Here is a 17,116-nt window from a genome sequence, read left to right as displayed (position 1 = left end):
CCCTGTTCCTACTGTGCCTTAGGAAAGAAATTAATAGCAGGAAGAGAAGCTTCTGAGTGAATCACTTCGTCTGGGCCAATATGAGAGCATGAGAAGCACCCCCCATAAACCCAAAGAGTATTTCCTCAACTAATAATTCTATGAGACACCAACATAGCTACATCAGAGGTACAAGTACCCCTCTACAGAGAGCTTTCAGCAATGCTAGCTTCTCTCAGGCCATCCATATGTCCCAAATCTGAATGTTTTGTTTCATCCCAGTTGAGTACTATTTCCAAATCTCTTCAAGCTGCTGCCTTTTATTAAAGCACTGCATGTGTATGCAATACAGTATGTTTACTGCTTTAAGGATCAGACTTTCTTTGTACAGTAGATACTTGATCTTAAGTTTCCTCCTGTGGACAATTTCTGTCACCTAGACTGGTTATAATGAAGTTAGTCCACAGATAATTGAAAGTGTATCATCCTTAGTTCACCTTAAGTAAGTTATTTCATCCCACTGTAGGAAGCAGCAAGAGCCACAAAACTACACAAAAGAGTAATGCACCACCTAGCATGAGAATTGCTGCAAGTGGGTCCAAAAGTTGCCCCAGACTTTGCTTCTGGCTGTCACATGATTATCTGGCAGACTGGACCAGTCTAGACTCTTCCCATTCCTGGGGCATGTTCCATTCCTTTTTCTCCTCTTGCCCATTTCTAGCACGAAGGGACAATCTGGCAGTTAGCCCAACCACTCCTTGTAGGTTTTACAAATGGATTAGATTTCCTTCAAGTGTTTCTGGGTAACAAAATGGACTTGTCAACAGCAATTTTCACTGAATACACTGAATCCACAGGTGACATCTTTCCAATCTTCCTCGCTCTTGCTAGTGATGTCTGGAGCCTAGATCCTTGGGTAAGGAAATTTCTGTCAAGTAGTCTGTCACCAACAAAAGAGAGTGTCTAGGTCTATGGCAGAGGAGCAGACCCCACTGAGCCAGAACACAAGAAGCCACAACTCATTTTCATCATCTCCCAGACACGTTGCTGACTCTGACCCTAAACCCATGAATGCCAGCTCACCTGATCCCTTCATGCTCAGACCCTCTTTAGTACACATCCCACACACATTTGTCCACCAGTCATGTTCTTTGCACTGAAGTTGGTGCAAAACACCTCAAATTCTTTCTGAAATCCGTGCACTCATCTGCCAGTCATGCCCACACTTTTCCCCAAGAATTTCTTCAAGGTAAGAGTGAGGAGAAGTACAGGAGAAATGCGTGCCACATATATGGACTAAAGTAAGCTGAGAAACCAACTGTTCAGGGAGATATGACATTAATATCTCCATCCCTGGAAGCAGATGGTGATAAATGAATGGCGTATTTGACATATCTGTTATAGTCACCCAACTGGTTAACCAAAAAAAGATCAGATCACAACAACAGTGGCTCAGATCTTCTTCCTCCAACACAGGAAATTCCATTTCCTCAGCACAGTGCCTTGTGCTTATCCTTCCAAGCTGTGCTATTCTGAAGAACCTACAATAGCTCAAAGACACACATTTGCATCATCATGTCACATTGAATTTTCACTTTCCAAACAGTAGTGTATGCATATGGTATTTTATACTACTGAGGTGAATTTGTTTTAAGATATTTTATAGGGTCTCTAAAATCAACATATTCCAGTGACAAACTGAAAATACTCTGTCAATGGGGATCCCATCTTCATCCCATCCCCTAGCACTAGAAAAATAAATGTATAGTAATGCTATATAAAGGATGTATGCCTTAAAATGAATTTGTACCAAGAAACAATATGAATGACTAAGCAGGTGCTAAGTAGGTTTTAGAGGATGAGCTCTGATCATAAAATTTCTAGAGAAACATCATGGAAGAAGACAATCTCTCTAACACTCATGAAGTGTTCAGGGCAGGCCAAGTTCCAGACTACAAAACATACTTGTTTTTTCATTTTTGGCAGGCAAGCAGAGAGAATAGATGCTCCTGGTAAGTTCTCCCCTCTTCACCTCTCCCAGCATTACTTTGCGGGGTAGAGGAGGGAAGAAGGAAGAACAGCTTTGAGAATGCTAAAGAAAGAGCTGTGAAATGATAGGCACTCAAGTGGACTGAAATAAGAGCTATTATGCATCCTGGCAAGGCTGGGCATGTATGTGTATATTATACCTTCATCCATCATGCTGACATTGCCAGGGGATTTCTTCAGCAATTTGTTTTTGTAGGCAGTAGTTATGAGCTGTCATCTAGACATCACCTAGATACATCTTCATTTTTTTCATGCAATTAATTAGATATCTAAGCCTGTGAAGGGTTACAGGCAAAGAGAGACAGTCCCTGGTCTGAAATAAGTTAAGAAAATCCTAGATCTGGATGATGTAACTGGCACTCTGCATATACATAGATTATGAATATCTACCCTTATAGACAACAGACCAGAAAGTCAATGAAAAGTATGTGGAACAGATATAAAGCAGTTCTGCATAGACTATAGTGGCATATGCAAGCCCTTTACAAATATGGCACTGACCTTCCAGATAGCTAAAGGACTGAGGATAGTCACTGCCACTTGAGAGTGTGCTCCTGATGAGGGAGCCTACATAGTGATGACTTGGAGAGCAAAGTAAATATATAGCCATAAAACCAACAGAGGTACAGTACAGGAGGAGACAGAGGCCAAGAAGTTAGGGAAGGGGAAATAAAACTAAAGTAGCCTAAAGGTGTCTGTAAGAGCTTGATGGGTCAACACACACAATTTCCAAAACATCTTATGTTTTGTTCAATTCTTCCCCCTGCTTCATGTATTGTAGTTTCATCCTCAGCAATCTACCGTGCATATCTGACTCCAGACTGCTTCAGTCTCATTCTCCTCTTTGGGGATTAATACTGGGACATTTTTGGACTGAATACAGAAGTCTTTGGCAATTTAGAGAAGATTACCAAATCAGTCCATTCCTAAGATGCATCCCGAGGACACTCAGGTTGGGATTGTTGTAGTTACTGGAAATGTAAAATAAAATTACAGTTTTGGTCTTGTTGCGCTCCTACACTTCAGTATCTTGGCTGCCAAGTCCCTTGCCCTTTAACACAGGATTTTTCAGACAGTCAGATTTGTGAATCTGGTTTGTGTAGCTGTTTTTCAGAGATAGAGTCACACTAGATAGCCATGGGACACCCATAAGCTTTCTTGCAATGCTGAAGAGTTCGAGTCCTATGCATTGGCTTTGGGAAGGATCTGCATTAATTATTCTTATAGGATAGTCTTGAAAATGTCCAGTTCTTCTCTGAATCTTGTCAAATTCTTGCTGTCAACAGTATCCTGTAGCAATGAGGAGGCCATCAGACTTATAAAGAGTTAAAGAACTTAAATTCCAGAAATTACCTTGAATTTATTTTTAGCATGTATGGTTTCCCTACAACATAAACTCTGCCCATACTCAACTTCCTCCAGAACACCAGTCTAATGACCTACAATTGAGATGAGTAATTAAGACAGCTGGAAATTTTTAGTGAGGGTATTTTGGAGTGAAGAGAGAAGAACCAGGTGAGAAACAGCTAGTTACTAGAAGGTACTCTTTTGGAAACACTGCCTCTTTCAGATCTCATTTCAACTCTCAGTTCCAGGACAACTGGAGTCAGAAATAGATGTATCACAGGAGGGAGATGATAGAAGGAGTAAAGCCTGCAGCTAACCTTAGCTAGGTTGTGTCACAGCTCTGCTGGTAGGTAGAGCTGTACATTTTGGGGGAGTCAGAAGACCATGCAACTGGCCTTTCATAAACTTAGCATTGCTAAAAAGTTCCTGTTTGTGGTTCTCCAGTCCTCATCTTAGGAAGGATAACAGCCAGTAAAGGTTCACCTGAGATTAATTCAATTCTCCTTTTACTCTTTCTGACTTTAATCTTCCCCTTCTAGGCCATGATTTTCTGTGACTTTATCTGTTCTCCTGGCAGCTATCAAAAAAAATGCAAGATAGAGACAAGTAGCAAAAGACTCCAGGAAAGCTGAGATATCCAGCACTACAAACAATGACTTTTGGTCAAAGCCTTTAGCATTTCTTCAAAAGGTGGAGTTTTAAAGCAAAACCAGAAAGGCTGTGTGAGTTGGTCTCGTTATTTACTGATAGAACATTGCTTGAGGGATCACCTCAAGCCTTTCAGCATTGTCAGATTTCTAAGAACTGTTGTGCGCTTGAGCTAAGGACAAGGCTACTGAATATGCAGACCAGTAGGGCACAAGTACAGGCTATAGAGATTAGGCAAGTAGTGGCAGCTGGAGAACCCAATGATCTTCATTGTTCTTGCAGTAGGGGCCATGCCAGCTATCCTACATAACTGACGAGGGCAGCAGCCACAGTGGGATGCAGGGGTGATGCATCATGTTAGAGAAGCACTCTCTGTGTACTCATAGTGAGAGCAATTTTCATTCTGTCTTGTTTTGGCATTTCTTGTAGTCTAAAGTAATTCATGCAGAAAAACACAGAGCTGCTCTTTATCTATGGGAACAGGCCACACTGGATATTTGTTTAATTAAAGCTGACTGCTGGAGAGCAGGGAGCACCACCGTTTTCCATATGCTGTCTAGGTTGGGGGTTTGCTTTTGCAGGGACAGGAGAAGAAAAAGGGGTTAGACTTGTTTACCGTAATACAGCTCTCAACAGTCAGGCATCTCTATTTCAGGACAGCTGTCATCAGTGCTAAACACTGAATGAACATAAAGCCCCAAGAATTTGTCCAAAGGGAAGACACAGCGTTAAGGGAATTTTAGGAAAGTTTGCACTCCTTTGGCCCTGTGGTGTGCAATCTAGGTAGCTACAGAGACTTTAAATTTTTGAACCTCAACTCTTGTACCCTCTACAACACCAGTTTTTAAGAGAAAAGAGACTTGGATCTTTGGAATCCATGGTTGTAAAGACCAAGGCAGCATGAGTCAGGGGGCCCCTTTGCAGAACAGTCCAACTTTCTAAGAAGCCAGAAGGGTGGAGATAACTCCTGAGCTGACTGTAGACAGCTTGTGCTAGCCAGAAGGTTTGGCACAGGCCTCTCTAAAAGTTCATCACAGAGCAGGAATTGCTTTGGCTGGACAGTTCATTCACAGATACCCTCACTGAGGCTGCAGGCCACTTGCTGGAGGATACCTCTTGTCAGGAGCAATGTTAAAGACAACTGAATAAAGTTCAGTCAGTTGTTTTCTCTCAGAGGATAGGGGGCTAAAGTTTCAGTTGACAGCTTGGGTTACTACTGGGCCAAGCATAGCTTTGTCTGCATTTAAGATAGGTCTGGACTGTCAAATCCTTGCCTCTGGAGCATGTGTCCCAGCTAAACAGAGCAAGGCACTGACAGGCTCAGGCTGTTCCCAGTCCTCCTTTTGCATCTGTGCTTGCCCTTATCCTCTGCTGCTCCTCCACGCACAACTCACATACTGTTGGCAACATTTACCTCAACAGGCCCTTCCTCATGCCTCCTCCTCTCTGTTAGCCTCTTCCTCTTTTGTACCACCCAACTCTTCTTCACTCACCCAGAATACCTTTTCTTGCTGCTTTTCCCTTCCAAGCTTACATCAGGGTGCAACCTAAGAGATACTAATTTGTTTGCTTTTAAAGCAATACATCAGAAATAGAACAGTTCGACAGTATCCTGACAGATGGGAGAAATGACCTCTTTCCACAATCACCTGCCTGATCTGCCCACAACGGTGTTTGTTTAGATGCAGTCTCTGTGGTGGTTTGCAAGTCTGAGGAAGGCAAGGCAGAGGACATAGAGAAAGAGACAGAAAGGCAAAAAAGCAAGCCTAGACCTACCCTTTTAATTGGTAGGCTATTGCCACCTACCTGAAGTATTTAAAAAGAAAAAACATTACAGATCAACATCCCAAAGTAATGAGTCTGAATCAACTGTCACTGGACTGAATACACGTTGCCTTCCTCCCTGTTTTTCAAAGGCAAAAAACAAGCCTTATGCTTTCTGGTGTTTAACTCCTCAGAGGCTGCACATTCAAGTTCTATGTAGCCTTTCTGACTTATGAAGTAAGATTTGTTTAAAAACAAAATAAAAAGAAAGCACAGAAAGGAAGAAAAAAACCAAACCACCATCAAAAGTCTTACACTGACTTCAGACAGATACTAAATATCTCAAGACTCACTTTAAAGCTTCAAAGGTTGACAGTACCACAGGGGAATGAAATCCAGGTAGCCACCAGCCATTATGACCCTGCTAGGTCCTCTTGAATCACAACAACAAAAATAACATCTTACCTGAAGAATTCACACAGTTAAGAAGACAACTGCTTTCCTAGAGCACTTACTTTAGGCTTAGAAGTGATAGTAAGGCCCTAGGACACTTGCCTTTTGCACCCAGATGGGAGCTGCTTTGTCCAGATAGCAACTAATACAACCTCTGGTGGGAACAGGTCCACTTCTTCCATAGCAAGTTAACCCTCTCCCAGCTCCTGTCTGGCCTATGCATTCTATGCTGCAAAGGCGAGGTCATGGATTTGCAAATTATCAGATATATGCAAGATCAAGGTGTGGAAAGAAAGAGGAAAATGAACAGGGATGGTCTCCAAGGTGGAACCTTGTCCCTGTGGTGTATGCCTGGATAGCACAAAAGAGAAAGAGAAGCAATCTGTAAAAGAAGAATGTAAATAGACCCAGAGCTCCAACTGCTCTTGGGCAGTTGGGGAACTCAGATTTAATAGGAGTAATAAGATAGCCTTCCCTGCCCCCAGTCAGGGGAAGAGCTTTCAGCACAGTCTTGGAATACCCATTAATAATACTCATATATTTACCTCCATCAGTCAGTGACTGCTCCTAACCACCTCCCTCATGGCTTCTCCATGGGAGTCATGGCCCCCGGAGGGGGATTCAAAGATCCCAAGTGGCCTGGATGCAGATTTCTGCCCGTGGGCATGATCAACACCTGCTAGTGGTATGTAAAGTGCACAACTACTCCAGAGATCTTGGGATCTCAGAGGTTCAGAAGGACTCTGGTTTGGACAGAAAATACCCAAGGTTAGTGTTAAACACACATGAGAAATCATGAGAACCAGAGTCAACAGCTGACTGTGCAGCTGCAGTGCTTAGAGCATACTGATTCTCTGAAGACTATCTGTGAGATGTTTTTTCTTACGACGCCCACAGGAGACTGAGCCTAAAGTCCTGTAACTTCACATCACTCTTCCTTTCCCTGTTTCCCTTTACTTTTCTTTGTGTTTCTATTCTGATAATTAACTAACAAGGTAATTCATCCATATACAGGCTTCTGCTTCTCAGGTTTTTGTCCATCCTTGTTCCTTTCTCTTTTTCCCTATGTTTTCCCTCCCTGTTGTTTGCTTTTTTCATGTGCAATTAGGAATTGGTGTATCTGCTGTTTGAATAAAAGCAGAGAACAGTGTAGTTCATTTAGGGATGTATTGAGATCAGAAATGGCTGAAATCTGGGGTGTCCATTTTTTAGAAGATTCCATTTGGAAGCTGGTGAAGGGTCTAGAGAACAAGTCTTCTGAGGATTGGCTGAGGAAACTGGGGTGGTTTAGCCTGGAGAAAAGGGGGCTGAGGGGGGACCCTATTGCTCTCTACTACTACCTGAAAGGAGGTTGTAGCAAGATGGATGTCAGTCTCTTTTCCTAAGTAACAAGTGACAAGAGCAAACGGCCTCAAGTTGCGCCAGGGAAGGTTTAGATTGGATATTAGGAAAAATTTCTTCACTGAAAGGGTTATCAAGCACTGGAACAGGCTGCCCAGGGAAATGGTTGAGTCACCATCCCTGGAGGTATTTAAAAGACATGGAGATGTGGCACTTAGGGACATGGTTTAGTGGTGGACTTCACAGTGTTAGGTTTATGGTTGGATTCAATGATCTTATGGGTCTTTCCCAACCTAAATTATTCTATGATTTCAAAATGTGTTGTTAATTTTATCTGGAAGCAGGCTCTTTTTTCCCAGTGGTTCCTGTAGAGATGAAATTCAGTAGGTATTGGGGTCACCATTAGCCGGGGTCCTTAATTCTCCGTGCGGGAACAGAAACGACGCAACACCAATGTGATGATCAGGTCGTCCATCTTTTTTTATTCCTTTTCTGGTTACATTTATATTCTACTAAGTTCCGCACACGCACTCATCTATCTTCTAATAGGCTACAGGTTATCTACACGCGCTGTTCACGTGCCTCTACAAGCATTTGCATTGGTTAATTGCAATTAGCACGTAAAGCCCAAAACTTGCCAAAACTCCCTTATCTCATACCCTGTTTTGCTCAGACTTGTGTGCTTTTGCTGACCACAGGTGTTTCTCACTTATCTGCTATCTTGTGTGTTTTTGCCAGCCTTATTTTACTGGCCTTGTCTTCGTCCTTGCATTCTTCTGTCTGCACTAACTTTCTCCCAGTGCGGCCCAGACTCCTACAAGTAGGAAATGCCAATATATAATATTTTTGAAACCAAGCATGCTCCTCAGGATGATTGCTGGCTGTTGCTGAATCATCTGAGAGCCTTGTGCATTTCCACACTGGAGCTGATGATGTCTGTGACTCCAGGGCTGCTCTGCAGAGCTGACTGCCTTGGTGCAGGTGCTCCACACCTCTTGGGCTAGGCAGCTCCCAGCCTTGCTGCTCTGGGGGGAGTTGGGCAGAACAAAGAGCTGGGTGGAAAACCTGATGGCCCCTCTCTGAGGGGCTGCTTGTATGGCATGGCTGCACTAGAGATGTGAGATATGGAGGCATGGCCCCCCCAACAGCCTGCCAGAAAATCCAGATAAAGCCATGTAATTTGAAGAATCTTTGTCAAACCCAAGATGTTTTCACCAGATAGTTTAAATCTGATGAATCAGTGTTTTTATGCAAAACCAAAATTTTATCAGAAAATTCCTGACAGATTCTAGCTGGAAGCAGAATGACAAGATGTAGGAGCTGAACTATTTATGTGAGCCTGCTTGGACATAGACTCAAATGTGATCCCACCACTTGCTTCAATAAAAAGAACACAAGTAATTTATGGACACACCAGTCAGGTAGGTACTTGCCACCTGAGAAGCTTAAATTAGAAACAATATAGTGAAAACCAGCAATAACCAGGCTGGCAGGAGAGAAGGGATGTGAACTGAGTAGTTACAAGCCAAGGAGGTGAATTTGCTATGTCACACACATGTCCTCTCTTTCCCTTGAAGGTTGCATGTCACAGACAGAGACCGAGGCATGGGCAGAGGTCAGTGAGGTAAAACCAATGCTTTTGTCTTCCCCCTGCTGTGTTGCTCCTGCCAATCCTGTTGTTTCTAAGGAAAGATTCCTTTTAAGAATGCATTGGAAGACAAGGAGGTGAAAGAACCAAGCAGTTTGTTATATTAAGCTAACTCGGAGGCTGGAAGGAGGTGGCTGGGAACAGTATAATCATGTAATTTAGCTATCTTTGTGGCCACGTCTGTCAGATTTTGAGAAAGCCAGAGGTGATAAGCTTCACATTTCAGAGTGATGGACAATATGGCAGGGCCTTTGGAAGAATCTGAGACCCCATAACAAGCCAGGAGACTTAACTTTACTGCTTATACCTGAGTTAGAAGCTGCAAAAATATTTTTGAAAGTTGACCCCATTTTGAGCTATGAGTCTCCACAATAGCACTGAGAACAGAGCTCTAACTGCTGTTCCATTGGCTTGGAGACAGGGTGATTTTATGCCATCTGAGGATTCAGTCTGCTTTATTTATCCTGCTTTTCTTCTCCTCTTTTAATTTCCTTTTCCATTCTCCTAGTATTTTCCCCCCTTGACACTTGTGTCTTTTTAGTGACTTATTTTCATTGATGAAGGTCAGTGTGTTCGAAATTGGCTGTTGATTAGTGCTGCCTATGACACCTCAAGGGCCTCCCTGCAAGTATCTTAAAAGGATCTCATTTTCAGAGGTGCTGAGCAGCTCTTACTGAGTTCCAATGCTGTGATAAGTGCCCAACACCCCTGAAAACCAGACTCCTTACAAATGTTTCCAGGCAAGGGACCCAAGAGCAAGTTACTCAAGATTAGTGAGAAGTTTTGGAAGTTTGTCTAGGATTTCTTCCTTTGGATGAATTCTTTTGCCTTTCTTATCTTTGCTCAGGTTTGTTACTTCTTATTGTTTTGCTTTTCTTTGCTGTGATCTCCTCCTCTCATCACAATCTCAGCCCCACTACTTGTGCCTGTCAGTTTTCCGCTACTATTTCTGGTAATGCCCAGTGCTGATGTGCTGAGGCCATTTCTGTGCCCTAGAGACGTTTCAGAAGAGATGTCCACAGAGTTAATTTAGCCACTGTCAACAAAAAATCAACTTCTTTGCATTACAATGTATAGGACACATATCTAAGGAAACACATCTAAGGAGCTGTTTCTGTCCCAAAAGACATAAAAGTTAGAGACAGACAAAACTGTTTTTCATGAGATGTATGGGATCATGAGATAGATACTGACAGAAGGAAAACTTTTTATTTGGGTGCTTTTGCCCCATTCTCTACAGCTTGACATCAGCAGCAGGACAGGTAAGGTAGGGGAATAGAATTGTTAGCCCCCTTCTCTCCTGCTCCTCTCCACCTTGGAGTGCAAAACGTTCATGCAATAATCAGATTTCTCTTTCAGCGTCACTGGGAGTCATTATCCCCTTGTAAGAGCCCTGGGAAAGACATTCTCCCTTGAGTTTTCTGCTGAGTGAGCTGAATGCTGACCTGCTACGGTTTGTTTTTTCTTACAGGAATGAAACTGTTTTACACCAGTTCTGTTGCCCAGCAGCTGATGCAGAGCAGAAGCCTTCATCTCCGGACTCCTCACCAAGGTGGGAAATTGCTGCCAGCAAGACCATTACTTTTCCATCCCCTACTTCCTTATCATCCATCACTAATCTTCCTGCCCCAGACAAAATTCACATAATATACACCTCCATCCTCCTCCATCCTCCCTTATGTCCCATGTCCCCAGCACTGCTGTCCTTCTCTTTTCCCTCCCAGAGGTTACTGTTCATACTGTTGTGTAATTGCTCACAAACCCCCTCTGGCCTTCACTCATACACACCCATGCACCTCCAAAAACATACTTTCTGCCTCTCTTCAAACATCTACTTCCATCAACCCACATTCATGCTTGTACCTTTTCTTACCCTTCTGCATCACTTTGACACCGACATACACCTGATTCACTCTTCTCCTTCAGATTAGTTATCTTACATTATAAGCTGCCTGGACACACACCAGTATAGACCCATAACCTTTAAGCTACAGCAAAAGTCACCAAACAAACTTAGGGTTCTGTCTCACACCCTGAGACAGTGTGGGGGTGCAGTTTTAATGTGTTGAAATGGTCTGAGCTTGCCAATGAAGGACAGTTATAGACAGGTACTATAAACTATTACTAACTTGTATCCAGTGCAGCCAGTTGTGGGTACAACAGCAATTGTCATAGCTCTCCCTCATCACTGAATGACTTCAGTGCCAAGATCAAGAGGTCCAAGGAGCTTCAAACATACTTAAGATGCACATACTGCATATAGCTTCCATGCTCGGCCTTGTTCCTCTGTTCTTGTCATCTCCTTCTCCTCTCACAACTTCTTACACCTTCATCTCATAGACCTACTCCTTTTTCTCATGCCTCATCACCCTTCCTTCAACAGCAAATGGGTTTCTCTTTAAAGATTTCTCTCATCACACTGCTAGACTTTTACATCTGACCTTTGGCATCTGTATAAGAAGCCTGAGTTACTAGGGAGGGCTTCGGACAGAATTGGGCAGCTGAGTTGCAGTAGGGAGGCTACAGCATTTTAAAAATGGTATTTCTCTTGCTTCTGCTCACTGGAGCAGACTGTGGTTTCTGATTTCCTTCCAAGGAAAACTGTGAGTGCTGGACAACTGTGAAGAGAACAGTGGGTGTTGGGGGTGTGGGGGTGTGTGTGTGAATGTTCAAAAGTAGGGTTCAGCCACACTTGGAGACAGGGTAAAGAAACAGGCCCCCTCCTGTCCATTTATGTATGAAGATGAAAGGGTTAACCCCCATGATGTCTCTGCCAAGGGCTTTCAAGCATTGGTAAAGTTTGCATGACAGCCCTGTGGGACATCTGCAGCTGCACCTCTGTGACAGATGGGGAGATGCTGGCAAGGAAGAGGAAGAGACAACAGAGGTTTCTGTGGTAGGGACAGCTACCTCTCCTTTACATTTCTGGAGAGAGAAAGTTTTGGTTATGTGCTCTATTTTGTCTGAACAGAGGCTCAATTTTGCTATAGTATTCTATCTTCATACCCCAATCCTTGACTCTGCCCCATTCTTGTCCCAGCCTCCATCTTATTTCTGATCAGTTCCCTTATTTTCTAGCATTTTCTTATCCTACAAGGCTGTCACTTCTACAGTGTCTTAAGCTCTAGCGTCATTTTTGTTATGCTCTTTGTCAGGCCTTATTTGTTAGGTCTTTTTGTCACAGTGACTCCCAAAGGCCCTACCCATCCCTTGAGCCTGAGTTTCCCTGCCCTCCTTGTTCTGGGAACCACCAAATTTCTCACCTGGGCTTTAGCAGGTAAACTGAAGAAGAAGCAATCATTTGTTTCAGTAATTTAACCACTTTGGCAAGTTGCATCCAAAGATGAGTCTGAGCCAGGAAAGTCAAAATTGGGGATGAATGACAAAGAACCCTATGGCATGTTTCATCTGGGCTTCCAGTTAAAGGGCTTCTCATACTGGTCTATGTCTGTCCATTTTATGTCTTTTGTAGCTTGTCCCATTCTGCAGGCCTCCTGCTTTCCTTACTTTTTTCCCAAGGCTTTCTTTTGTCCTCTCCATTTCTTATGCCCCCAGAACCCAATAGCAGTCCTGAATTTGTCTGTGTGTGACACTACATTCTATGTAGAGATATAGATGGTTGAAGCCACCATAGCTATTTGAAGGTGAGAAACAGGCACACAGAATTTTTGCTTTTTGAAACAGATCAGCTTTTATATGTGATCTCTCTATGTGACTGTCTCAGGTGAGAAGAGGAGCTCTACTTCCCACACAGTGCCAGAAGAAAGGCAGAGCACATGCAGGACTATTAAACTCACCCATCAGCTTTATGCTGGCCAGAAAACACCTCTGAGCCTCTGCCGGGTCCTGCAGTCAGCCATAAGCTTCCTTCATACCCGAAGTTACATATACAATGCAGTGAGGAGAACAAAAAAATGGCAGAGAGGGAAAAACACAGGGTCACCATGGAGCTGATGTCCATACCTGATAGCTGTGCTGCTCTGGAATGGTATGCTGCTGGGAGAAGCTAATCAGATCATTTACAGAGCCTGTCACCCTACTCAAATCATGAACAGGCTCCCCATTGAACCAAGGCAGAACAAAAGTCAATCAAGACTGAAATATGTGGGTCAGACAGCCTGAATAGGCAATCAGTTCCTGGGTGAGCCAGGCATATCCCTAAATAAGCTCATCAGGGCTCCTGATGGGAGAGCCTGGGACACAGGGGCTCCCTGTGCAGCTCTCCTGAGCACCGCTGAATGGACAGAGAATCACAAGTGATGCTGTGGTGAATTTGACAAACCAGCTCGGGTTTATTATTTCTTTTCCCCCTCTATGATCAGGCGTTTCCCTAAATGAGATAAATCCTGTCAGAACTGATGCCACTAATAACCATCAGCCGTCTAGTTTTAATTAGAGTTTGCTTCATTAATGCCCCAACTCCTCTCTGCGCAGCAGATTAAATAATGTACTTGCAGCTCATTTACACAAACCCCCAAACTGCAGGGCTGAGCTGCAATCCTTTAATTAAACAGCCCAGCTGATCCCTACCACTGCCTCGGCTCATCAGTTTAAGCCGATTAAAGAGAATAGGGACTAATAAAGAGCATAAACAGGGAAGTGACTCTCGTCTCTTCAAGGGACTTGGAGACTCCAGTGGTGATCAGCTACTTTCTCCTCCTTTACCAGGAACCTTACATCAGCCCACATTGCTTCCTTCTGGGACCTGCAAGAACGGTCCTGCTTTCAGCAGGAACCCAGCCTTATCTTGTGGGACAGAAATCCTTCAGGAGACTGAGGGAACATGAGCAGCAAGAGGGTAACACAGCAGGGAAGGTGAAGATAAAGAGGAACATCAAGGCAGTAAGAGGAGTACTGCCTGACTGCAGGAGAGACCAGCGAGAGCAGCCATACAGCTCAAGTGTGGGGCAGAAGGAGAAGGAAACACAAGTCATAACAGTAGGAGGTCGGCTGTCAGGAACAGTCTGGGACAAAAGTCTGTCTCTGCTTGTGGTTTGTGATGGTCATTGTTGTTCTTGTGTGGTCTTCCCTAATGTTTGTCCTGCAAGATTTCTGACTTTTTCTTTGCTACCCATCCAGCTAAAAATGCCTTGGCTTCACCTGAATGGGAATGATTAGGAACATGTCAGTGTCTAACCACTCAGTAGAAGCTAACTCAATGAGGTGGTTGCAATTATTCCCACTCATATTGTTCTGTTTTGCTTCAGCAAAGCAGTGCTAGCCCCCTTCTCTCCTCCAGCATGCGAATTCCTTGTGGGTTCCGTGAGTTTTAACAGTGTGAATTTCTCACCTGGCTGCTTAGCTGGGTTGCAGCAGCAATCAGCAAGACTGGTGCTGTAGGCCATGAATATTAGGAGACAGATTTGATCCCAGAATCTGCCCCCAAGAAGCTCAGAGCCAAAGTACATTATGAGGTGATGGCAGCAGCAGGCACATTCCTGTTGCTGAACTCTAAGGCTTCCCCATTTCAAAATGCAGTGTATAAATCATGGACATGGACCACCACTGTCTGCACTGATCTTGTACACCACTGGCTTCATGACCATAACCCATATTGTAGGTTGGGCTCCTGCTGGGGATGCCAAAGATGAGGTTGAGGGGAATGAGGAGACTCCATGGATGGCAGTAGGAGCTAACCCTGCTCCTTTACTGAGGTGCTAATTAGACTCTGATTTAGCCAAACCCTACAATTTCATAAAGCAACTGCTCTTTTTCTTGCTGGCTTCTGCCTGTTAACGCCAGGGCTTCATTCTAGGGATTTGAATAGCCTAGTAATTGCATTTCCCATTTCTCCCAGTCTCACACAGTGGAGACTGGCATCCCAGAACAATGACCTTAAAATGTGTCCAGCAGCAGCCCAGCTCTAACAGGATTACATACCATTTTCTTTTGTGTGAGGTAATAGGGCTGAGATGAGAAAGATTTGTTTCTATTAGAGTAATGAGAGGAAATGATGGAGTCACAATTGGAGGGAACAGTATATTCATTCAGTTGCCTTTCATAGGCTTTTTGGAGCCTGCCTCTGGCTTGCCTGCAGTGCTGAATAGGAAATCAGCAGAAAATCACCTCTGCTCCAGTGATGGGAAAAGTTCTACATAAAACTTTAAGCACCTGGTGCAGGTCCACTTTGGCAATGAACATGGAGATAGCACTGGAAGGCTGAAGGATCATGTCACAAAGGAGACTGGGGGGGATCTGGGTACATTTGTGTGAAGGGCAGGATCAGATGCCAGATAGCTCTTTGGGAAGGGATGATGTTCCACCTGTGTTTGTGGGAGAGAGAAGGTCCTTCCTATCTGGAAGAAGTGCAGATGAGACCTGACTTGCTTTTACGTCAAAGGAGACAAAGGGATGTCCCAGGAAGAGGAGAGGTCAGGGATCTGAACAGAGTCTTCTGGAAGGGCTTGGATGTGTACTGAGCAGAAGGGCTAGGGTCTGAAACATCCATGGAAACACCTGTGGAAAAGTTGGGCAAGCTCTGCTCATATTTTCCCATAACATTTTCTCACTTTCCAGTAGGGAGACTGCTGCTTAGATCAGGGTTGAAACACGATTAGTGCAACTGGCAAGTGTTTACTTCATGATTACAGACCAATTAAATTGTAACTCAATATAGTTTAGACTTCAAACAGCTGTGTACTCATTTCTAAAGTGCCTGCTGGATTAGTCACTGTCACAGATTGGTTACTGCCTGGCATCACAGCACCAATTAGTGGTAAGGAGACATGTAAGCCATTGGCTACATCTCCAAGCCAGCCTTCCTTGCAGTTCTGGTGAAATTCCCTCTTGCCCCACTTTTGACTTAACCAAAGTACTCAAATGGAAATATGTGTTCCTGCTGGAAGAGGTCCTTTGTGCTTGTTGCTCCATTTTTGCATGTGGGAGGGTGAAAAGTGGATGAACAGATTTTGAACAGTTCTTTGAAGTCAAACCTTCAAACATCTTTCTTCCCAGCTCTCTGAGCTGCATAAGAGTATGCTACACCCTAAGCATCACATGTTTAAAACCCAAAATCTGATTTAATTTACTTCTGGAGGTCTGCTGTCTCTGACTCTTCATGTCTCTTTACCTGAACTCTCTGTTTCCACTGAACAGGCGTTTGTTCTTTGTCCTATGAAGTCATACTGGAAGGCATTGGCACAAAAGAGCCATGAATATTATCCACTGCACAGTCACAGCATCATGTCCCTCTTTGGCTACTGCTGTAGTCCAGGAGCATTTCTCCTCTCAGTACAGCTCTCACTTTGCCCACAGAGTGACCACTCTGTGTCCTCTAACAGTATAGATCCTCCTGAGAAATCCACAACACCTTGTTTGCATTGTGAATGCAATACCCCTTAAGGCTGAGGTCTATGAAGTTGATGAGAACTGAACTGCTCTCCAAGTCAATTCTTCTTTTAGATACTGCTGAAGCATCTTGGTAAAAAACAGGTGGGAAATGATGATTTTCCACCAGTATCCATAATGCTTTAAGCATTACAGAAAAACAACTGAGCTACCCAACATTTTGTCTGAACTTGTAAAAGATTGACCTTGCCTGACAGAAAGAATGCAAATCCAGTTCATGAAATGGGAAATTAGCCTTTCTGATTTAGGATTGCTGGCAGGATATTGGATATATAATCTGGAACTCAGTGCTTCCCCTCAGCTCAGGTACTCCATAGCTCTGGCCCAGGTGTGAAGAAACATGGTAACAATTCTAGTCTGTATCAAATCAGATCTATAACCTACCACACAAATCAGCATAACAACTCTAACTAATTGGCCCCCAACTGGCAGTGTCACTTGCAAGCTCCTACAATTAGTGGACCACAGAGATTGAATTTTCCTCTGATTCTTGATGGAGAGCACTCCAGGTAAGGCTTACAGCACCCGGACATGCCAGTG

At 43.7% G+C, this 17,116-nt stretch overlaps 1 protein-coding gene across 3 annotated transcripts in view; it reads left to right on the top strand.

Annotated features, from left to right (window-relative positions):
• Positions 1-17,116, top strand: part of IQSEC3 (IQ motif and Sec7 domain ArfGEF 3) — a 107,740-nt gene that overhangs the window by 36,245 nt on the left and 54,379 nt on the right. For all 3 annotated transcript variants that reach the window (XM_074826190.1, XM_074826193.1, XM_074826192.1), the window contains exon 2: positions 10,701-10,781. In XM_074826190.1, the coding sequence (XP_074682291.1) occupies positions 10,701-10,781 (81 nt within the window). The remainder of the gene's footprint in view (positions 1-10,700; positions 10,782-17,116) is intronic.

The sequence above is a fragment of the Strix aluco genome, chromosome 5, assembly GCF_031877795.1.
Source record: "Strix aluco isolate bStrAlu1 chromosome 5, bStrAlu1.hap1, whole genome shotgun sequence".
NCBI classification, from domain to species: Eukaryota; Metazoa; Chordata; class Aves; order Strigiformes; family Strigidae; genus Strix; species Strix aluco.
Note: the sequence above shows the minus strand (reverse complement) of the source record. Positions and strands in the feature narration are given on the sequence as shown.